The sequence below is a fragment of the Monodon monoceros genome, unplaced genomic scaffold (genome assembly GCF_005190385.1).
Source record: "Monodon monoceros isolate NGI ecotype Baffin Bay Population unplaced genomic scaffold, NGI_Narwhal_1 Super_Scaffold_5, whole genome shotgun sequence".
NCBI classification, from domain to species: domain Eukaryota; kingdom Metazoa; phylum Chordata; class Mammalia; order Artiodactyla; family Monodontidae; genus Monodon; species Monodon monoceros.
Window position 1 is genome coordinate 58,039,373 of NW_021703782.1, and position 25,659 is coordinate 58,065,031.

Sequence of the window (25,659 nt, forward strand, 5' to 3'; positions counted from 1 at the left end):
GTTTGGTTTTTGTTTATTTGATTTTTTGGCTACGCTGCACAGCACATGGGGTTTTGGTTCTCTGACCAGGGATCGAGCCCGTGCCCTCTGCATTGGAAGTGTGGATTCTTGGCCACTGTACTGCCAGGGAAATCCCAAGACTTCTTCATGAATGTTTATAGCAGATTTATTTGTGACAGACAAAATCTGAAAACAAACCAAATGTCCCTCAACAGGTGAGTGGATAAACAAATTATGGGATACACACACAATGAAATACCACTCAACTATAAAAATTAGTGAACTATTGGTGCACACAACTTCAAAGTAATTAGACCAGACAGTGAAATAAGCCAGACAAAATAGTACCTACCATATGAATCCATTTTTTTAAATTCTAGAAAATTCATAAAATATATAATGACAGAAAGTAGATTAGTGGTTACACAGGAACAGGGAAGGGGCAAGGCAGGGAAGGGCAGGTGTAAGGATTACCAAGGGGACAAGGAAACTTTGGGAGATGATGAATATTATCCTGATCGTGGCTGTCATTTCATGGGTATATACATATGTCAAAACTTATCAAATTATACACTTTAAATATTTACATTGATTGTATCATAATTATACCTCAATAAAGCTGCCAGAACCATAAAAAAAAAAAATCTTCCAATAAACAAAAGCCCAGGACCAGATGGCTTCACAGGCGAATTCTATCAAACATTTAGAGAAGAGCTAACACCTATCCTTCTCAAACTCTTCCAAAATATAGCAGAGGGAGGAACACTCCCAAACTCATTCTACGAGGCCACCATAACCCTGATACCAAAACCAGACAAAGATGTCACAAAGAAAGAAACTACAGGCCAATATCACTGATGAAAATAGATGCAAAAATCCTCAACAAAATACTAGCAAACAGAATCCAACAGCACATGAAAAGGATCATACACCATGATCAAGTGGGGTTTTCCCAGGAATGCAAGGATTCTTCAATATATGGAAATCAATGTGATAAACCATATTAACAAATTGAAGAAGAAAAACCATATGACCATTTCAATAGATGCAGAAAAAGCTTTTGGCAAAATTCAACACCCATTTATGATAAAAACTCTCCAGAAAGTAGGCCTAAAGAGAACTTACCTCAACATAATAAAGGCCATATATGACAAACCCACAGCCAACATCGTCCTCAATGGTGAAAAACTGAAACCATTTCTTCAAAGACCAGGAACAAGACAAGGTTGTCCACTCTCACCACTATTATTCAACACAGTTGTGGAAGTTTTAACCACAGCAATCAGAGAAGGAAAAGAAATAAAAGGAATCCAAATCGGAAAAGGAGAAGTAACGCTGTCACTGTTTGCAGATGACATGACAGTATACATAGAGAATCCTAAAGATACTACCAGAAAACTACTAGAGCTAATCAATGAATTTGGTAAAGTAGCAGGATACAAAATTAATGCACAGAAATCTCTTGCATTCCTATACACTAATGATGAAAAATCTGAAAGAGAAATTAAGGAAACACTCCCATTTACCATTGCAACATAAAGAATAAAATACCTAGGAATAAACCTATCTAAGGACACAAAAGACCTGTATGCAGAAAACTACAGGACACTGATGAAAGAAATTAAAGATGATACAAACAGATGGAGAGATATACCATGTTCTTGGATTGAAAGAATCAACATTGTGAAAATGACTATACTACCCAAAGCAATCTACAGATTCAATGCAATCTCTATCAAACTACCAATGGCATTTGTCACAGAACTAGAACAAAAAATTGCACAATTTGTATGGAAACACAAAAGACCCCAAATAGCCAAAGCAATCCTGAGAAAGAAAAAGGGAGCTGGAGGAATCAGGCTCCCTGACTTCAGACTCTACTACAAAGCTATAGTAATCAAGACAGTATGGTACTGGCACAAAAGCAGAAATATAGATCAATGGAACAAGATAGAAAGCCCAGAGATAAACCCATGCACATACGGTCAACTTATCTTTGATAAAGGAGGCAAGAATGTACAATGGAGAAAAGACAGCTTCTTCAATAAGTGGTGCTGGGAAAACTGGACAGCCACCTATAACAGAATGAAATTAGAACATTCCTTAACACCATACACAAAAATAAACTCAAAATGGATTAAAGACCTAAATGTAAGGCCAGACACTATAAAATTCTTAGAGGAAAACATAGGCAGAACACTCTGACATAAATCACAGCAAGATCCTTTTAGACCCACCTCCTAGAGAAATGAAAATAAAAACAAAAATAAATAAATGGGACCTAATGAAACTTAAAAGCTTTTGCACAGCAAAGGAAACCATAAACAAGAAGAAAAAACAACCCTCAGAATGGGAGAAAATATTTGCAAACAAAAGAACTGACAAAGGTTTAATCTCCAAAATATACAAGCAGGTCATGTAGCTCAATATGGAAAAACCAAGCAACCAGGCTTCCCTGGTGGCGCAGTGGTTGAGAATCTGCCTGCCAATGCAGGGGACACAGTTTTGAGCCCTGGTCTGGGAAGATCACACATGCTGCGGAGCAACTAGGCCCGTGTGCCACAACTACTGAGCCTGCGCATCTGGAGCCTGTGCTCCACAAGAGAGGCCGCGACAGTGAGAGGCCCGCGCACCGCGATGAAGAGTGGCCCCCGCTCGCTGCAACTAGAGAAAGCCCATGCACAGAAACAAAGACCCAACACAGCCAAAAATAAATTAATTAATTAATTAATTAATTTTTTAAAAAAACCGAAGCAACCTAATCAAAAAATGGGCAGAAGACCTAAATAGACATTTCTCCGAAGATATACAGATTCCCAAGAAACCCATGAAAGGATGCTCAACATCACTAATCATTAGAGAAATGCAAATCAAAACTACAGTGAGATATCACCTCACACCAATCAGAATGGCCATCATCAAAAGATCTACAAACAATAAATGCTGGAGAGGGTGTGGAGAAAAGGGAACCCTCTTGCACTACTGGTGGGAATGTAAATTGATACAGCCACTATGGAGAACAGTATGGAGTTTCCTTAAAAAACTAAAAATAGAACTACCATATGACCCAGCAATCCCACTACTGGGCATATACCCTGTGAAAACCATAATTCAAATAGAGTCATGTACCACAATGTTCACTGCAGCTCTATTTACAACAGCCAGGACACGGAAGCAACCTAAGTGTCCATCGACAGATGAATGGATAAAGATGTGGCACACATATACAACGGAATATTACTCAGCCATAAAAAGAAACAAAATTGAGTTATTTGTAGTGAGGTGGATGGACCTAGAGTCTGTCATAGAGTGGAGTAAGTCTGAAAGAGTAAAACAAATACCATACGCTAACACATATATATGGAATCTAGAAAAAAAATGTGGTTCTGAAGAACCTAGGGGCAGGACAGGAATAAAGATGCAGACATAGAGAATGGACTTGAGGACACGGGGAGGGGGAAGGGTAAGCTGGGACAAAGTGAGAGTGTAGCATGGACATGTATACATTCCCAGATGTAAAACAGATAGCTAGTGGGAAGCAGCTGCATAGCACAGGGAGATCAGCTTGGTGCTTTGTGACCACCTAGAAGGGTTGGATAGGGAGGGTGGGAGGGAGATGCAAGAGGGAGGGGATATGGGGATATAGGTATACATATAGCTGATTCACTTTGTTATAAAGCAGAAACTAACACAACGTTGTAAAGCAATTATACTCCAATAGAGACGTTAAAAAAAAAAGATTGCAGGTGCTAGAAGTTGAAAGTCAGATCCAGTCAAACTGAAATGGTAAGGGCCAATGGGAAGTAGTTGAAAGCACTCATATTTATTTATTTATCTATTTATTTATAAAAATTTTTTTCACACACACACACACACACACACACTGTATTTTATTTTTACAAGAGATAATAAACTGACACCAAGCACTGTAAATGGATGAGCACAACAAAAGCAACAATGATTGCAATTACCAAACATGAAACAGACTCATACTATGGCATAATATTTATAAAATTTTTATTGGAGTATAGTTGCTTTACAATACTGTGTTAGTTTATACTATACAGCAAAGTGAATCAGCTATGTGTACACATATATCCCCTCTTTTTTGGTTTTCCTTCTCATTTAGGTTACCACAGAGCATTGAGTACAGTTCCCTGTGTTGTACAGTAGGTTCTCATTAGTTATCTATTTTATACATTGTATCAGTAGTGTATATATGTCAATCCAAATCTCTCAATTCATCCCACCCCCCTTCTCCCTTGGTATCCATATGTTTGTTCTCTACGTCTGTATCTCTATTTCTGCTTTGTAAATAAGATCATCTATACCAATTTTTTCAGATTCCATGTATATGCGTTAATGTACGATATTTGTTTTTCTCTTTCTGACTTACTTCACTCTGTATGACACACTCTAGGTCCATCGATGTCTCTACAAATGACCCAATTTCATTCCTTTTTATGGCTGTGTAATATTGCATTGTATATATGTACCACAACTTCTTTATCCATTCCTTTGTTGATGGACATTTAGGTTGCTTCCATGACCTGGCTATTGTAAATAGAGCTGGAATGAACACTGTGGTACATGATTCTTTTTGAATTATGTTTTTCTCAGGGTGTATGCCCAGTAGTGGGATTACTGGGTCGTATGGTAGTTTAATTTTTAGTATTTTAAGGAAACTCCATACTGTTCTCCATAGTGGCTGTATCAATTTACATTCCCACCAACAGTGCACGAGGGTTCCCTTTATTCCCACCCTCCCCAGCATTTATTGTTTGTAGATGTTTTGATGATGGCCATTTTGACAGGTGTGAGGTCATACCTCATTGTAGTTCTGATTTGCATTTCTCTAGTAATTAGTGATGTTAAGCATCTTTTCATGTGTTTGTTCGCCATCTGTATGTCTTCTTTGGAGAAATGTCTATTTAGGTCTTCCATCCATTTTTTGATTGGGTTTTTTGTTTTTTTGATATTGAGCTGCATGAGCTATTTGTATATTTTGGAGACTAATCCTCTGTTGGTTGTTTTGTTTGCAAATATTTTCTCCCATTCTGAGGGTTGTCTTTTCATCTTGTTTATGGTTTCCTTTGGTGGAAAGCACTCATATTTTAGTTAATGACTGTGTTACTTCGTGTAACTTTACCTCTTTAAGTAACATTCCAGTGTAGATACTTCTTTTTTTTTAATGCTTTTATTTATTTTTTAATATTTATTTATTTATTTTGGCTGTGATACATCTTAGTTGCGGCATGCGGACTTCTTAGTTGCAGCATGTGGACTCTTTAGTTGTGGCATGCGAATTCTTAGTTGCAGCATGCATGCGGGATCTAGTTCCCTGACCAGGGATCGAACCCGGGCCCCCTGCATTGGGAGCACAGAGTCTTACCCACTGGACCACCAGGGAGGTCCCTGTAGTTACTTCTTAATGTTTCAAAATATTTTTTTGATACTATTTCTTGACATACTATTTTGATCATGAAGAATTTGCTCTCTTAGCTTTCCCACCACACCAACTCCACCACAACTGCCACACACTTGCATCCTTCCCATTCCCCCATCCTTCAAGTACTGGTAGATAATCATTTCAGTTAGATAAATATTCAATGTTCACATTATAATGATGATGAAAACACTTTTCACAGCTGTGCCATGAAATAAAGTATAATTACTTTTCCTTTCTTGCTCAGCTTCCTGCTTTCTCTGGAATTAGTCTTGCTCCTGTTTTGTATGCTTAATGTTCTATGCATTTATCACTTCCTTAACCTCTAACTCTTCGTTCGTTTCTAAATCTCCTCCCAAGACATTCATTTAAATCAGTTATTTAATCAATATCTTCTTGAAGAAATTTGGAGACTTCTGACATGCTCTCACCTGGACTGTTTCCCCTCTACACCTGGTACTTAGCTCTCATCCTGAGTTCTCCCTTCACCACCATGGTGGAGGTTATCCCTGTGTTGGGCCTTTTGCTTCCTACATTCTATGTTGCACTCGCTCATTTGCTGGAACTTATCTTCCTATAGCTTCGTGGGAAAAAGTGAATGGAAGAAAAATGTTGAGACCTTACATACCTAAAAGTAACTTTATTCTCTTCTGACACTTGATAGTTTGGTTGGGTACAAAATTTCTGGTTATTAATAATTTTCCATCAGGATTTCTAAGATATTATCTCATTTTCTTTTCGCATTTCTCAGCCTGCTTGTCAGCACCCTTGCCAGGAAGCCCTCCTACACAGATCCCCCTCCTTACCCTGCTTGAGCTCTAGCCACTCACTCTGGCTACCCATCACACAGACAGATGTTTTCCTCATCCCACTCACATGCTGACACACTAGCCCCACTGTGCAGAAGCCCTCCTTAACCAGCTCAGACCCGGAGGTGGTCTCACTGGACCACCTTCCCTTTCTCTCTGACCCCAGTGTGAATGCCCTCCTCACTCTTCTCAGGTTCCAACACCCACCTCTGAGCCACCACAGCCTTCCCCAACCCCTACCAGCATGGACACATCCTTTGTTCTGCCCTTCCTAAAGTCTTTAGCATGGAATTATTCAGAAAGAAAAGGGAAGAGGAAGAGTAAAATAACTGAATTTTAACATTTGTCACCTAATATATATATATTTTAGAATTTTTGAAACAAAATTACTTTAAAATTATATGTTAATGGTATTGATTTTACAGGCCAGATCCTTTTATTTAGAAGTCAGATATAGAGGTTTTCACTAAAGAGTACTCAAGCTAAGTGGAGAAAAGTACTCCAGTGAATTGTTCTAGCAATGCCAGAGAGCAGAGAGCTGGATTTCAAGGGCAAAGCAACAAAGGAACCCCCTCCTCAACAAAAGAGTACTGAGTCTTGAGCCATTGACCAGATTCTGTATGGGATGCAAATACTCTCAGGAAGCGTGTGGGCCCTTGAAATATTTGAATATCCAGTACTCTGGCAATTAATTGAGAACTGAAGTCTAAACACTAGCCTTAAAGCAACATATTTTAGAACTCACTAAAATATGCTATTATACTCAAAATGCCCAATCATTAGCCTCATGAATTTACTTATTAAATGCGTCACCATTTCAGCATTTGTAATTACTTGAATAATTCTAATAGTGAATATCAGTGTAAAATTTTAATAGTGTAAATGAAACTATTCTGTTCCTTTAATCCAAGATTTTTCAACCTCAGCACATTTGGGGCCAGATAATTCTTTGGCGGGGGTGGGGGGGGGTGCTGTCCTGTGCATTGTAGGATGTTTAGCACCATTCCTGGGCTCTATCCACAAGATGTCAATAGCAACCCCCCTCTATCCCAGTTGGATAATCAAAGATGTCTCCAAATCATCCCTAGGTGAGAACCACTGCTTTGAATTTATACTTTAATCATTTAGACTCCCTTCTATTTTTGTTCAAAATGTATCTTTTTCCCCCAAAGTGATGAACAACCATTGCTTTTTAGCTTCCCAGCTACACAAAATTAACAGATGATTATTGAAAGATTGCTATTGATGGTAGAACATAAAATGCTAATTTAAAAGGTACTCAGCTTATGTTAATTTCCACTATTATCTCCTCTTCAAGTTCTAAGACTTCCTATTTCACAGGTTTTTAAGTAACCATATTAAAAGGTGGCTGAAAGCAAAAACTGAGCGACAAAAAGGAATTGGATTTTAAAAATATACTCCAGGGAGAAAGTTTATCTGTCAAACTCAAGTTGTCAACACTTTCTGAAACAAATTATTTAATTTAAAAACTATTTCACTGGTGCTTCAGATCCTCATTTATTTACTTAGCTTGGAGTCATATGAAAGGTTCTAACCTCAAAATCATTTTGGAAGAAAAGATTGTACTTTAAATTGCTTTGGCAATGTTCATGTCTCATATGTGCAATGTACCAACATTTGACTGGTACTTTGCTATATACTAAATTAAAATATTCTTGCTATGATTTTAATATTATAGGCATTTTTCTTTATGATCTATTCTCTTTATTAATTCATTTCTCAAGCTCCAAATTTTCAGAGGGTAAACAGGAAGAGCCCATGTCCCTCCACTGGGATCTTAAGTAGGGCAGAGTTTTATAACTGATATTTTAAACTTGTTGATTTGCTTTAAGTGGGTGAAGGAATTAAAGGGTTAGAAAACATCCTTCAGCTTCAAAGGATGAAGGTGTGTGTTATATAGGTGCGTATGTTAATTATAAAAATCCAAACTATAGTTAATTTTCAAAATCGAATCAACATGTCATTGCTGTGTTGACTGCCAAGTAGGCACTAAGGGGAGATGACACTTTGGTGTGTCAGAAAAGGCATTGAACTTGATGCCTGAAGTCTTTGCTTGAGTCCTACCATACACTCTTACTAATTGTGTGATCTCTGGCAAAGCAATTCTGAATTTTACCTGTAAAATGGACCAAATACCCATGTAACATGATTGTTGTGTGGGCAAAATTAAATCATGTTTGTAAAATTTCTCAGGAAACTGCAACTGACAGCCAAGTGTTAAGAGCCCAAGCTCTGCAGGCAGACAGTCTGTTTGAACCCTCACCCCTCTCTCAGCTCACAAGACCTGAACATGTGACTGAATCTGTGTTCCTCTATCACCTCATTTGTAGTTTGATGATATAAATATTACTCAGGTCAGAGGGCTGCTGAGAGGGATAAAAATGAAATAATGCATAGTGTTTGGCAGATGATAAGAACTCAATATTTCCTAGTATTGTGCTATGTTTATTGACATTCTCCAAAATAGACATATTCCATGTCTATTGCTATTTTCACTCCACCCTACAACTTGATGAGTTCTACTTTACACAGGAGAAACTGATAGCTGACTGCAAACCCTTCTCTGTTAAGCAGTTGACTGTATACCTTATTTCTCAGAAAATGACTATGCTATGGAAACAGTGAACATATTTGATCATTAAAACTACAGTAAGTGATGTGACAGGGGACCATATTTGACTGACACATCTAGATGAAACCACAAAAAAGGTATAAATTCAACTAACATTTAGATGTGCACTAAACAAATGATATTTACAGAAAAGAATAAAACTGAAATCACGGCTGTCTTGGAAAATCCAGAATGTGAGGTATCTGGCCCTGTGGACAAAAAAAACCCTGAAAACAGGAAAATGGGGTGTTCAGAGAAAATAGTGTCTTTTAGGGAAGCAGTCCTAGGCATTTAAAACAGCTGGTTTTTGAGACCAATAGACTCAAACCCTAGAAGTGAGAAGAAGCTATCTCCATTCATTGTGATGAAATGAGCAGATATTATGCACACACAGCAAACAGTAGGAAGATCACCCTCATCAAAAATTAATAAATCACTTGTTATAAACCACTGAATCATAGATGAAGAGAGTTCATAATCATATAAATGCATACAACTTTCCCTAGATTCTTAATCAATTTTCTTCTCCACTGGTCAGCTTAGTTCAGAATGATTTTCTTTTGTCAAATGTTTTTGGGTATCCCCCTTACTTAAAAAATTACATATATAGCCAATCACACCTATCACTTAATGTCAATATAAAAAGTAGAATTAAACTTCATTTATAAGAAGGGCAATTCACAACTTACAATTCTGTTCAAATGCTGCTATGAAAACAATACTTTTTGAATAGCAACAGAATTGTATGTTTTTCTAAAGCCTTAAAATGTCATCTCTGGCATGCTAATAAGTGCTTGAGAACAATTAATAAGGATTATTCTGAGATCTTTCAAGGTTGGTATGTTGAGCCAGGTACAAGTAAATATAACTTGTTAATTTCTTCAAATATATGCAAATTATAAATGACATTTGACGTCCCTGCATAATAAAATGTTAATGTTGAAAGTCAAGGAGGAAGGAATGAAGTATGATTGTTCAGGTTCTATATTCATGAGTAAACATTTTCATACTAAATTTTCATGTATTCCACTGCTGTAAGATTGAAGTAGAATAATTAATGTGTTTCTATAAAACACTGGCTAGAACCTTAGAAGTTCTAGTTACAAAATATATTTCCCTTTCCATAGATACACATTTGTTTTTGCTTTTCACCATATTAATTAGCATATCCTTGTATTACTGACATTAGCTCTTTGTAACACATTTAAAGTACTGCATAACCCATTTATGCTGAAGACTGCTGTATTTAGGAATTTTAACTCTATTAATTTCTTCAGGATTTCATTAAGTAACAAATTCAATGAAATTATTCCCAAAATCATTCACCAGAGTCTTTGGCCAGTGGCTATGTGGTAGTTTACCAATTATTTGGTGCACTGTAGACAACTAGGGATCTTTTATTTTTTTTTTTTTTAACTATGGATCTTTAAAAGTGCTGATGCCTGGTTCCCACACCAGGCTATCCTGTTTAATTGTTTTGGCATGCAACATAAGCATTAGTGGGGGTGGGGGTGGGGTTCTTAAAGCTCCCCAGGTGATTCTAATGTGCTACAATGTTGGTGAAACTTTGGGGTGAGGTAAGGGCCCAGGTTGAGAGTGGGAGCCACGGACCATTGGCTAATCTGAAGGATCAGTCATCCTATTCAAGAAAAAATTCTAGATTATGGGGAATGGGGATAAGTAGGGGGATGGGGATAAGTAGTGTCCTGGGGCAACTCTTACACAATTGCTGAATAGTCTGTAAAAATGTGCAGATGGAGCCATTTATTGGCCAAGGCATCCAGTGCTAAGATGACTACCTGAAGTCTGGCCAAATGTGCTGATTGTTGGATTCCCTTTATGAGGGAAATCCAAGTTAAGGGATTCTACTGAATGTTGCTTCAGCACATATACGGAGATGATATCATCCATAAAGTATACTAACTCCATTGTTGTTCACTCAGTTGATCCCAAAGGACTCCCCAGGTACCCAAGGGGTCTGGGAGAGGGATGCCCTCCTCCAGCATCATGCCATCTTGCAAGGGTTTGAGGACACGGAAGGCCATCTCTTTCTTCAGGTCCAGATATGGCGACATTCTACAGCTTGTGGGGTGCTGCTTCCATGACCCAAGACATAATGGGCAGCTGGGTATGGAGGGTCACAGGACCAGGGGCTCTAAGAACCTCTGTTTCCAGGAGAGGAAGGTATGTGGCCAGCAACTGTTGTTCTAATGGTGTATAGTATAAGGCCTAGGAGGGCAGTTTCTTGCATCAGAAGCCCATGGGCAATTTACCAACATAGGTGGTCCAGAGACTCCAGGAGGCACAAAAGGAGGTTATTAAAGCCTGTACAGTGAAGGCATCTTGTAAGGCACTAACTGGAGTACCCTTTGATTTCAAATTGGACCGATTCTTGAGACATTTTATGGAGGGTGGCCCATTCCAGGTGGGATGATTTGTAAGTTACAGTATCAGTGTGATTAAGTAAAAGTTGTAAATAAGGAATATGTTTACTCCATAACCCAACAAGGACTAAAACATGATGGATTTGTATCAACACTGTGGGTGCTAAGAATGTCAACAGCTGTTTCTTGACAGTGTCAGGGGTGGAGAAGCCCTCCGTTTACTAAATAATTTTCAGGGATTTAAAAGAGGTGGAAGGGCCTTGCATTATGTGTGCAGCAACAGCCCATCCCTTTCATGAGCTCCTTTGTATTTGTTATGTTCTTAATGAGTATGTTAAATAAGTCTCTTCAGAGGAGAATGTCATCAAGGTGATGTCATACCTGTGCTCTTGGAGGAAGGAGATGTTAAGATTTTGCCTGCAAAGTTTGTGTATGATAGCAAGGCTGCTGAGGTACCTCATAGGTAAATATACATTGGATCCCTTCAGAGGTGAAGGCAAACTACAGCTGAAAGGCTGTTGAAATAAACACTGAATAAGACATATTAGCTAAATCTATAATAGTGAAATATTTACCAGTTGCTGATTAGATGGAATTAGTAATTTCAAAAATATTGGGTACTGGCTATTGGGGCCTTAATGGATGGTACTACATTAAGGTTGCGATAATTTACCATGAGGTGCGTTCATTCATTCATTCTGGGTTTAAGAACAGGCCAAATTGGGCTATTAAATGGAGAAGCAGGGGGGATAATCACCCCTTCCCTCATTAGATCTTATAAGCTTCAATTCTTGAAGGCCCTGTTTTAATTTACATTGGGCCATATTAGCTATTTTAATTGGGGAGGGAGGTGGTCAGTGGGGTCCCATTTTGTGAAGGCAATTTGTAAGTGCCAAAGACTTAATTTTAATTTATCACTCATTAGGTCAGAGCATCTATGCTGTCTATTTTAGGCCAATGGGTGCAATGGGGAATTTAGGCAAAACAATAGTTCCAATGGTCAAGTCATACCTATTGGTTCTCTATTTTATATGTAGTAACTGCCTTATGATCATAGGCGGTGCCATGTTAATATTTAGTGGGATCCCCAGGTATAACTGTAATTTGAGATCCAGTATTGATTAAGTCCATGAAAGTTTGCCAACAGTTGCATTTCAGCAGATGTTGTAGAGGTTCAAGAGCCAACCAGCACACCTGTATATCTTTGCTATACACATTATTTGAGTAAATTTGGATTTCTAATTAGGTCAAATTAAGGATCTTTGCTTCTGTTTTCTTTTTCTTTTCTTTTTTTCCTTCCCCTATACCTAGGTTCCTGCCCTCCCTCCTTCCTTCCTCCCTTCCTTCCTTCCTTCCTCCCTCTCTCCCCATCTCCATTTTTTTCTTTCTCCCTCTCCCTTTTTTTGGTTGGTCACTAGATACAGTTTTTTTTCGGGGAGGGGGGTGCTCTCTACCCTGCACTTATTTATAAATTTCTTCCTCCAGAGTCTCAAATCATCAGGCTTAGGGGCCACTTCCATGGCAGTGGTTGCTTTTTAGGGTTTAAGGACCCCAGGCTTAAGTCAGGCTTCAATTAACTCCTTTGCTGTGCCACAGGGATGCTATGGATATTTTTTCCCTATAACCCTGAGGCTCAGGATGTTTGTTGTGACAGAAGCATAGGCGGCAGCAGCAACAGAAGAGGTATTTAAGGGTCCTGCTGCGCTGTCTGCTATTAGGTATGTGAACTACAGCACCAAACCTGTTGGCTTCTCTCTCTCTCTCTCTCTCTGTTCAATTTCCCTCAGAACATTTTGTATTTCTAGCTACAAAAAGTCATGGCTTTCAGTTTCTGTCTCCATCCAATCACCTAGATTGCAGATCTTCTGAGTGGTTGTGGGAAAAGTTCAGGAGCTGAGCAGTAAGCCTTGTGGGTGGCCACCTCTTCCTCCAGGGAATACCAGTCAATCTCCCAGGAGTCAGGGTCCACATCCAAGAAGGTAATTTTGTCTATGGCCTGTTTGAGGGCCATCAAGCTCTGGGATTGTCAGATTAGCCCTTTGGCATCCTGGTAATCAGCAACACTGAGCAAAGCTGAGGTACACTGTATAGGGATTTTGCAATAGGAGAGCAGTTGAGTTACATCCTCTGGTGTTTTGGGAGGGGCTGGTACCAAATGCTCCCCTGCTTTTCTTTTCTCCTCAGCCCCTGGCCACAGGCCTCTATGGCTTTACACCTTGATACACTTGGGGGTCAAAAGAGTACATATGACAGAAGCAAGGGAAGCAGCAGCACAGGAGACAGGCACTACCTTTGCCTGAGCAACAATTCTTCTTAAGCAACTGGGGTGCCATGCTTAGTTCTCCCGGGGATGGTGGTGTCCTTCCTTTTCACAAACCTCACAGAGGTCCATCCCTGAGCCTGTCTCAGAGGAGCAAAATCACAAACAATATCCATATGGCTGCCCCCAAGCTGCCAGTTATGATCACCAGGCTAGATGCAGTGACCAGATCATTCTAGCTGGTCTAGCTTGAAAATTGGAACTCAAGAGCCAATCAGTTAAGGTTAGCTGTCCCCACCTTAACAGGTAGGAGCCTCGGAGACCACCTGCTAAAAACGGGCCAAACCCAACAACATATCAAGCTGTGGTATAGTAAATTAATGACAATTCTTGTCTTGGGAATGAGAGTATTTTAGGGTAGAAAGAGTTGGCAATACCGACAAAGACAAAAAGTATACCCAAAGCATAGGACTACAGCAACTGGTAGTTCTGTCTCAGGTGGCCTTTGCCATAACATGGAACCAATTAGTTAGCCAAGAGAAGTTCATTAAAGCTGAGCAAGTGTCCTTGGTGATGACTGGCCATCTTGTTCATGATGCCATTGTTTTAATTGCCTCCTTTTTATCCAGTTGGTAAGGAGGGAATTCCACCCCAGAGTTATAGGATGGCCACATACAACATTCAACACCTGACACTGGAGAGATGAGATGGGCAGCAGTTTATTAGTCATATACTCACAGCCGAGGGTAGGAAGACACTGCATGCCACACAAGGCGACATGGGAGCTGTATTCAGAACAGAATGAACAACCAGGGGCTGTGGGAGGCAGGCCTTGTAGTATCAAGAGAGAGAGGTAACCCTGGTTACTGTGAGAAAATGTAATTGGCTTTGAATAATTCCATTGGCTAGCAGGGAAATGAAGCCCATTACTCAGAGGTAAGCAGGAATTGTGCCTGGTCCTCTTCCTGAGGAGGGACTAGTGGACTCCATCTGTGGGAGCAGAATAGGGAGGGGAACTTGTGGTTAAGCCATTTAAGTCCCTCCTAGTTTCACCAGATATTAAGGCAACATATAATATTAGGCCTTAGTTTTACACTCAGTATATTAACATTTATGTTGATTTAAAAAACTAGCATATTTGCAGACCTATTATTGAGTGCCTACCACATGACAAGCATGTATCATCAGTGAACAGAACTAAGATCCCTATTCACATGGAGTTTCCATCAGGTGGCATGATTCTTTCTGAACATTCCCTTAGCACATGTATTATTATTTGTGTAGAAATAAGAAGAAAGAAAAAAATGAAGTTATTTATCTTTTCTAATCTCTTAACCAAGAGATTTCCAAAGGTTTGATGACCAGGACTTTTTGAAGACCTCAATTTCCCTTTACTTTTTGTTTCAGTCTTCTTGATAAAGCAGCATGATAACCTGAAGTGAAAGCACAAAACATCTTATCTCTATGAGATATAGGGTCAGCAATGACTTCTGACCAGGATGCTCGAAAAATTACAAAGGTTTACCTCTCCTCCTTCCCCAAATCCCAGTTAAATGACAGAAGAAATATACAAGCAAAAATAGATCCAATACAGTCCTGATTATCATGGGGATTGAGTGGGGTTATCTGCTATTGACAGATCAGAGAAAACAATGAGAATTTATTATAAGACATAAAGCTTGTAGAAAGATATTAGTGGTGAAATGTAAAAGAGCAGAGTCTCATATCTTTTAAAAAGTGAGTTTCTCTGAGAACCACTGGCCAACACCAACTGGATATAGTGGAGGCTGGAAGGTAATGCAGATAGAAGGCCATGAGCAAGGGAATTCAATAAAGGACTATAGAACCTCAGAGGGTGTCTGCCACCCAGGACAAAGTTTATTGGAAATGGAGATTCTAACCCAGAAGAACAGTGGCAGTGCCCAGGAAACTTATACCCTGGGCAGAACAAAGATGCAGCCCCAGAGACAAAAACCCGCTCCCCAAACCCTGCCCGACCTATGTCCCTCATCCCCTCCTCCACAAAATCCCTGGAGGCAGTGTTCCTGGTCCCAGAACCTGCATTCACTGCTTCTTATTATATGACGGGTTTTTAAGTGGTACAAAAATAATCTGTGGTAAACCATCTAGCATAAGCCCTTAAATAATTACTGCAATCTTTAAAATATCTAATTCAATCGCTACTAAAGCATACCTAAAACTCTCAGGAGAAACTGATGAATGTAAACTTAATTTATTTCTTGTATAAAATATTTCCTCCACTTATATATATGTATCACTTAGAAATGTAAATAACAGAAAATGCTAAAAGAGTAGCTTCAAAGAAGTCTGTGGGGTAAACATCCAGCCCTGTTTAGCATCTGAATGATGCCAGTAGGCTCCTCACACTTTTCCTGTTGCTACCTCCTATTTTCCCCACCTCTTGGTTCCAAGACAGCTGCTCAGTGTACGTGTTTCAGATAGGAAAAGAAGGGGACAGAAGAAGACTTAGTGCCTGGATCAGAAAAGCAAAGGCTTTGCCAGAAACGTCCACCCGTGTGCTTATGTCCTACTGGCCAGAACTATGTCACATGGACACTGTTACCTGCAGGAGACATTAGAAAATCATTTCTACCACTTACAGCTTGAGCTTGGTAGAGAGACTTGAGGTAGTTAAGGGTGAAGGGTCTAAAAAGGAGATTGAGGCAATTTCACTTACTGTTACTATACTATAGGTTTGCTTACTGCTTTGTACCTCCAACAGCTGTTTTAAAGACATTATTGTTTATCCATTAACTTTCACCATGCAGATTAATCCTAACTGGAGCTAGATCCAAGGGATACAGTGGAATCAAAGAAAGGGGGCTTTGGACTCCAGTAGACATGGGTAGGAATCCCAGCTCCAGCACTTTCGAGGTGTGTGCAAGGCACATATTTGGTTTTTCTCTTTAAAGAGGTTTCTTTGGGTTTTGTTGTGGCGTTTGTTTTAAGAATATGAAATACCGTTTAGCTGTGTCTATAAAGGCTATGAATCCTGAATTTGCCTGTTACCCTTAACAGTAGGGCAAGCCCACATCTGGCACATGTGTTAGACAACGTTGCACAAGTTAACTTGACTACCCTCAGCTTGCTTCCTCTCTCTGTAAAATAAGAAAATGGCCACTTCACTGGACAGTTGTGAGGACTCTATAAGATTACCTAAGTAAGGTAAAAAATTACATTCCCCTGGAAATTTATATTTTAAATGAGCAGTTACTTTGGAGGACAGCCCTGTAAATGGATTATTTTTTGCAATAACTGTGAACCCACAAAAATACCGTCAAACCTCAGTTTTGAGAAGCCTGTCCCAAATTGCTTATCTTAGCAGAAACCCATCTAAAAGCACTATCGTGATCATCCCACAGCTTTGGTCAGATTTTTCTAGCAATTATGCAATGCATAGCATATGACCAGTGCTGAGTGCACCCTGGTAAAATTAGCAGCAATCTACAAATTAGAACTATTCTATTCCATAGCTATATTTGTAACTAAGTGATTGTTGACTTTTTACTCAAATTCAGAGCTACCCTAACTTCTTCCAGGTCTCTGATTTACCTGGTGGAGCTGAGGTAATCTGAGTACATTATGAAAACAAGCAAATAAATTATTGAAAAATGAACCTATTTGAACTTACAAGTTTACTGTCCATCTAGAAAACCTTAATGAACATATCAGCTCAAATTATATTGAATTCTTTAAAAGTTAAATTAGAAGGTGTTAAAAATTACCTCACCAAATACAGCAAACATAGAGTACAGCAAAAATAAAATAATCATATAATTTTTGTGCTGTAATCTGCATTATATTCCAAAATATTCTTTCTGGAACTGTGGGATTCCATTGCTTTTTTTCTTTTCTTTTTTGGTCTCTCTCGAGACACAGAATACAATCTCAAATTAAAATACTCAAGTAACTGGTTACAATCAAGCTATGTCCCAGAAGAGTCCAAGGAAAGTCAGTGGAGAAAGTGCATTGTAAACTTAGGATACTGTACAAGCCTAAAGCGATGCATTGAGGATTTTAATGTTTTCACCAGGATTTAGATAAAAAGTCATCAGTTCTCCCTCTCTTGTCAATGATATATCCATTCATTCATTATATTTTTATTTACTGATATACCAGACACAATATTAATTAATCTAACTATAATCTTATTTAGATTTGAAGGCTCACGCTGGGCTGTGAGAATATGGGTGATTTCAATTTTATTCTTGATACAATTTAGCACAGTGGCCATGCCTAGCTTTATAATAAAGACTTCAAATATTGACTAAGCCTACCCAAGTATACAAAATGGTTTGAGGGAAAGAAAAAAGAGAGGAAAAAAACCCCCAAACAACTGTAAAAGGGCCACGAACAGAAGGATGGGCAAATGGAGAAAAGTTGATAAGGGTAAACCAGAGCTGGTGGGGGAAGGGGGTATTTCAAACAGGTGGGTGGGGAAAGGGGTGGAGCTTGGACCCTTGACTCAAGGTCTAAGTGGTAGCCAGAGGGCTATAAAAGCTTGGCGGAGCCAGGCAGGGAAAGCAACCTAAAGGCCAGGATTGGCACACTGACGGAGGCCGGCAGGCTACAGCAGGTGCAGTATCTGGAGAAAGGCTAAAACGCTCAGAGCAGACGAGATCAGGTCCAGGATGCCGCGCCAGTTCTTGTCCCACCTGCTAGGGGTCTGGCTGCTACTGAGTCAACTTCCCAGAGAGATTTCAGGCCAGAGGCCGAACGACCTTATTAAGGCATGCGGCCGAGAATTAGTCCGCCTCTGGGTCGAGATCTGTGGCTCGGTCTCCTGGGGGAGAACGGCTCTGAGCCTGGAGGAGCCTTGGCTGGGATCCGGACCGCCCGCAGGTGAGAGCACCCAACCCCCGCCCCGACCAGCCGCTCTGCACTTCCCATTGGTTGCTGTCCGGCTGCCGAGCAATGGGAAGGGCTGTCCGCATGACTCTGAAGCTGCCGGTGCCTAAAAGTTTGGGATTTTGCCTCGTAACTTGCTTTCTAGTCAGGATTTCACCCGGGATTTCACCACAGGGAGAGAAAGCAGCAAGTGGCCTTACCTGAGAGGCACTTGGTGCCTTCACCTCCTGGCAGTCCGGGTGGAGGGGTAGGGAGGGAGAAAGAGGAAGCTACAGAGGGAGGTAAGTGCTCAAAGACCCACAGTAGGCGGGGCGTACTCAGCCCGGAGGATCCGTACTCTGGCCAGAGGATCAGTCCGAGGGCAGGACTGAAGGCTTGCTGATGGATGGGGCAACTGGACAGGGCATCTTAACTTGAGATGACAGGGGGCAAACAGTGAGGTGTGAGCTGGTTATCACGCGTATTTGCGCACCAAAGGGCATAGGGCAGAGACCTATGATAGGGTCCTGAAGTGTAAACATAAAAGGGGGTCTTAAATTTAACGACCCTTTGTTTAAAAAAAAAAAAAAGCAAGCTCGGCTGTGGCGCATGCCATCGAAAACTTACTCTTTTATTTTTATTTGTTAACTTCACCAAAGGGGAGGACCTAGCCTCCCACTTCTTTGAACTGAGTCTTGAAATTCATGTGTGAGAGAAGGGATTAAAGAGAAAGAAAAGGGCCTGATGGTCTACAAGAGAAACTGAAGGGGAACAAGAGTCAATGGAAGTTTGCCCTTCAGCCAAACAAAGCAGAAAACGTGATTGATGCTTCAAGCATTTAGAAGCTGCAATGATTTTCTTTAAAAAAGCAAGATCTCAGAATTAAATCTGGAATTTTTTTTTAAAAAACACTGTTAAGTTATAAAGCATTTATAAAGATAAATTGGAAGCTAAGTTTAAGTAACAATGGAAACTTTCACTGAGGTATAGCCTAGTCTAATCACTGTAATGGGTCATGTTAAAATCAGAGAGGGCAAGCTCAATTATGAATAATTGTTTTATATTTCATAACACATGCAATTTATGATAAATCAAAACTATATTTATAGGCTATATGCATATCCTCTATATAAGTGACCCTCATGTAAAATCATTGTGCACACTAAGTACGTTTACTGTCCTTTTATGGGACTTAAAATATGATTATAAAGTTTTTTACCTAACTTTTCCACATTGTTGGTCAGAGACTGATTTATTTAATGCAAGTTTTTACATACTTCTTGTATAATATTAATAGAAGAGTACCACAGAGTTTAGGAATTCACTGATTCAAAGTAGGCAAGACCAGCTTGCATTTGCTTCATTGTTTCACTTTTTCTGAATAAATAATATGCTCATATTAAAGACTGAAAAATATACATAAATACAATAATGAAAAGCACCATTAGATATTAAAGACTGAAAAAAATCTGTGAATTTAATGAGAAAATGAAAATATCTATATTAAATGAGGAAATGGAAAGCAATATTAATATTTGGCAATAGGTATGTGTATCTCCTGCATTTTCATTTAACATTATATTGTGAGCATCTTCTCACATTGTTAGACTCCAAAAAAGATAATTTAAAATTTCTTTCTGGTATTCCACGTCATAAATCTACCATATATATTTAACCATTCTTAGTAGACATTTAGGTTGTCTCCAGCTTGTTGCTTAAAAATGGTTTTCTGACTACATTTATACCTATCTAGATATTTGGCCAAATTTCTATTTCTGTAGAAAAGGATAGTGATTTTAAAATATTTTTAAAGAACTGTCTTTGTCACTGCTCAGTACATAATTTAACTGGAAATAATCTAACAAACTATTGCCTGCAAGTGAGGATCAAGGGAAGTGTTTAAATTACTAATTAAGAATCACTTTGGAAGTACATGTCAATAATCTGTGATTAATGAGGTTTAAAACCTCTATTGTTCGATAGTTTCTATCTGTTTGTACATTATTAAATTATTTTCCCACAATGCGTGCAGAAATAATACTCACTGTACCGTTTTAAAAACAAGATAGATATTTTTAATTAGAAGAAGTCTATGTTAGAGTTTAGTCCAAAATATACTGATTAGGAGGCATTTGTATGAATTCAGGTTGATTAGGATATTATCTTTTAGACTCCAGAACCTAAAGTTGTTGTGAATTGCAAAATGTTTCAAAATAAATTTAAAAAATAATTTTAATAAAGAGTACAATGCAGGCAACAAAAGCAAAATTAGACAAGTGAGGCTACATCAATAGACAAAACTTCTGCACAGCAAAGGACATACTCAATAACGAAGGGGCAACTTATGAAATAGGAGAAAATATTTGCAAGCCATGTACCTGATAAGGGGTTAATTTCCAAAATATATAAAGAATTCCTACAACTCAATAGCAAAAAAACTAATAACCTGGTTTTAAAATGGGCTAAAGACTTGAATAGACATTTCTCTAAAGAAGACATACAAATGGCCAACAGGTATAAGAAGCAATGCTGTATATCACTTATCATCAGGGAAACTGAAATCAAAACCACAATGAGCTATCACTTCACACCTGTCAGGATGGATATTATCAAAAAACAAAGGAAAAGTGTGGTTAAGAATGTGGAGAAATTGAAGCCCATGTATAGTATACTGTTGGTGGGAAAGCAAATTTGTGCATTCACTATGGAAAAGAGTGTGGAGGTTCCTCAAAAAAAAAAAAAGAAAAAAAGAACTACCATATGATCAGCAATCCCACTTCTGGTATTTATTCAAAAGAACTGAAATCAGTATCTTGAAGAGACATTACCACTCCCATAATCACTGCAGCAATATTCACAATAGCCAAGATGTGGAAACAACTTAAATGTCCATCCACAGATGAATGAATAAAGAAAAGGTGGTATATACATACAATGGAGTATTATTTGGCCTTAAAAAAGGAAATCCTAAAATATGCAACAACATGGATGAACCTGGAGGACATTATGCTAAGTGAAAAATGCCTGTCTCAGAAGGACAAATACCGCTTGATTCCACTATTATAAGTATCTAAAATAGTCAGACTCATAGAAGCAAAGAATAAATGGTGGTTACCAGGATTGGGAGGAGGGAAAAATGGGGAGCTGCTAATTATCATGTATAAAATTTCAATTATGCAAGATGAATTGGTTCTAGAAATCTGATTTATAACACTGTACCTATAGATAACCATGGTGTATTGGGCACTTAAAATTCTGTTAAAAGGGTAGATCTCATGTTAAATGTTCTTACCAAAAAAAAAAAAAAAGATATATGGGAACTCTGTCACATTTCTGTGAATTTTCTGTAACTTTAAAAGTATTTCAAAATAACAAGTTTTTAAATTGAAAAAAAAAGTGCCAAAAACAACAACCTATGAATAAATGTAATAGAAACTACAAATGTTTTGCCTGATTCATTAACTGGCTTTAAGTATATGGAAAGTTACAATCAGCTTTTCTTTGTATTCAATAAAGGTCCAATTAGAGAAGGTTTAAGTTAGAGGAAGGAGAGTTTTTATGAAGAGATTGAATTGAACTTAGGATGTCTTACTGAGGGAAAATGTGAACATTTCTGACTACCAAAAAATGGTATAAATTCTCATCTGTCCTTGCCAGTTTGGAACTTGAATGAGAGAAAACACTGGGAGGGAAAATAAAATGTTAGAATATTGTTTTCTTTCCACTGAAAACTCCAATTGTTGAAGTTTGTTGTTGGCTGAGATCCTTGCTACAGAACTCATAGGAAGTGAACAAGCTGAGACCATTCCTGCCTGGGTGAGGGGGCATGGTTTTCTCTGATCTGTAAGCATCAGTGGTTGCCCAGGAATCCACTTTCCATGCTTAGATTTATATCTCTTGACCTCATTGTTTCCACTATTTCAGGAGGAATGTCTTATTATAAGCTGAAATGGACAGTTTTGCTGTCCATGAAAAACAACAAGTAGTGATCCAGGTTTACACTATAATTTAAACTTCATCTGTGTTTCAACTTTTTTTTTGGTGCTGTAACTCTCAAAATTGTGTAATGGGGATAGGTAAGGTTAGGATAGAATTTACCTGGAAGTTTTTTGAGGGCAAGAAAGATGTTTTCTTTTTATTTATATCTCTAATCTGGCAGAGCCAGAGACATGGAAACTATCAATGGATGTTCAACTGAACTGAATGGGTGTAAAGAAGGAAGATGTCAGCTGGTCCCTGAAAGTTGCCAGCCCAAGTCTCAACCTTCATGTATACCCAATGCTACTTACGACCAGGCTCCCTTCCTAGGGAACACACAGAACTTGCATAGTTTATGATCTACAACATTGGAACAAAAACCATACACAGTAGTCAGTAGACACACACCACAACAGATTAAAAATCTCTTATAGTCAGTGATTTGTTGGTTAGTGTTCTTTTAACCCATTTCTCCATAAAGTAAAACATTACTGATTTGCAGTAAATACTCTAGGGAAGAAAAATTATTAATACATGTATGAGGAGCATCAGAGACTGGTATCTCCTGCCTGCTAGATCAGAGCAGTTGAAAATTCTGCTTTTTAACTTTATCCTGAAGCAGTAACTTGCCACCATGGAACAGTTGATAGTTTAAAATAATTAATATACTTTTCAAGGATTACTATCATAACTCAGAAGTTGCTTCGTCATGGAAATAAATTACTCAGGTAATAAAAATTCATCTGTGGTCAAACTGAGTGTTTTTGAGGATCAAGATGACTTCAGAAGTGTCAGAGATAAAAAAGTGCTATGGTGAAAGCATTAAAGGGACATGAGGAGAGATGACAAGGGTACGAGTGGAGTAAAGCAGAACTTTGGTAATGTTGTTTAACCTGCCCAACTATAATAAACTAACCTTTTTAGATATCAGGACACTTGCTGATTCTGTTTTATTGTTGAATTCTATTGAGGCAATGCTTTCCTTTGTGTCTATGCAAAATTTTATAGTTTTCCTGATGTACTTTAACATGAATATTTTTTCTCTTCCCCCTCTTTTTTAAATTAGAAATCATGCCACCCTCCATCACCAAAGATGCAGAAACCTTAAAGATGCTGTTGGAATTCGTTCCTAATTTGCCACAGGAGCTGAAGGCAACACTATCTGAGAGGCAGCCATCACTGAGAGAGCTACAACAATCTGCATTAAAGGATTCAAATTTTAACTTTGAAGAATTTAAGAAAATTATTCTTAATAGACAAAATGAAGCAGAAGACAAAAGTCTTTCAGAACTAAAAAACTTAGGCTTAGATAAACATTCCCGAAAAAAGAGACTGTTCCGTATGACACTGAGTGAGAAATGTTGTCAACTAGGTTGTATCAGAAAAGATATTGCTAGATTATGCTGAGATGAAGCTGTGTATTTCATCTAATGTTCACATGTATCCTCACTGACACATTCACCGATGCCTCTGTCGCCCCACTGATTACTAGAATATGAGAAATTATTTTTAGTGTTTAGGTTTTTCAGTTGATGTGTAAGAAAATGTCCCTTGCATTATTGTAGTTTCTGATAATAATACTTTTTATGTGAGAAGATATTTTTGGTATTTATTAATGATATAATTATGTTATTGCTTTTTTAATGCTACTAACTTAAAATGACAATAAAATCTTTATCACTTTAGCCACAGACAATAACTCAAAGAAAATTTTAGAACTAGATAGCTTAGTAAAATGCTATGTCTTGCATAAGTGAGAATGGACAAGTCTATTTTTGAAATGTGTATCTGATAAATTATAATCTGTCACCATTTTCCCTCCAAACATAATGCCCAAATGTTCTTTCACAACTTAATATCAAATGAATTATTTTAATAGCAAAAAAATAAATAAAAATTTAAAAATAACTTACACAATACCTAACACCAGGTACATAAAATGGACCAAAACTTTTTTATTGACATTAACTCTTAGTTTGAATATGCAGTCACAAGATTTGAACTTTTCTAGTAGATTTTAAAATATTTTTTGTGTCTTACTGAACTATTAATTGCAAAAAAATCAGATTGGACCCTAAATCAATTTAATTTAGTTGAGGCCATATAAACTCAAGTATTTTTCAAACTAGGGTTCTTACCTTAATTCTACTGTCTAAAACACTAAAAAGTAAATTATAATTTTTTAAGGAGAAAAATGAATACATAATACATATAAAAGAGAATAAACAATTTAGTGTCATATATTATAGAAAAACTGTATTAGCAAGGGAACATACTTTGTTTGCTATTTTAGAATTTACAAACCATTTCTGTAACAAAATAACTGTGAAATGATATGAAAACTTATTAGTATAGTAAATTAACAGAGTTATCATCTTAGTGTTTAGCCAGTTCCTTTGACTTACATACACTTAAATTTTTAGGCAGCATTTATAGAAAAAAGTACACTTAAATAGCAATTTAATCTCCATCATATGTCTGTAAATAGAATTTAAAAGGATTAAAACAGCAACTCCCATATTTCAAATTCCCATACATGATTAATCATAATCAGGCCTCCAACTAAGGCCACCTTGTAAAACTTCATAAAAGGCTGTGGAACCTCAGAGGCCATAAGCCACCTTGGACAAAGCCTGGAAGAGTGCTGTCTGAAATGGAAAACGCAACACAGGAGAACAAGGGCAGTGACCAGGAAGCTTACAGCCCAGAAAGGACAAAGAGGCATCCCCAGACACAAGAGGCATCTCCCCAGACCCTGCTCTGGCCCATGTCCCTCATCTGCTTCTCCACAAAAGCCCTGAAAACAGGGCTCCTAGCCCAAGAATCTGTATTCACTACCTCTGATGATATCACTTTTTAAGTGCTACAAAGACCGTCTGTGGTTAACCATCTACTATAAATACTACGATAATCAGTTAACATCTTTAAGATATCTAATTTTGGGGCTGCTAAAGTCCTCCTAAAACTCTCATGAGAAACTGATGATTGTATGCTTAATTTATTTCTCATATAAAAAATTTACTCAGGGGGCTTCCCTGGTGGCACAGTGGTTAAGAATCCACCTGCCAACGCAGGGGACACGGGTTCGAGCCCTTGGTCTGGGAAGATCCCACATGCTGCGGAGCAACTAAGCCCATGCGCCACAATTACTGAGCCTGCGTCCAGGCCAGCAAGCCACAACTACTGAGCCCACGTACTGCAATTACTGAAGCCCACGTGCCTACAGCCCGTGCTCCGCAACAAGAGAAGCCACCACAATGAGAAGCCCGTGCGTAGCAGCGAAGACCCAATGCAGCCAAAAA

At 38.3% G+C, this 25,659-nt stretch overlaps 1 protein-coding gene across 1 annotated transcript; it reads left to right on the forward strand.

The window, feature by feature from the left end:
• Positions 1-18,072: 18,072 nt before the first annotated feature.
• On the forward strand, positions 18,073-23,943 carry LOC114884840 (prorelaxin). The gene is made up of 2 exons (XM_029204079.1): positions 18,073-18,394; positions 23,424-23,943. Exons 1-2 carry the CDS (start codon positions 18,184-18,186, stop codon positions 23,762-23,764), a joined length of 552 nt encoding a protein of 183 aa, XP_029059912.1. The 5' UTR covers positions 18,073-18,183; the 3' UTR covers positions 23,765-23,943.
• Positions 23,944-25,659: the final 1,716 nt, after the last annotated feature.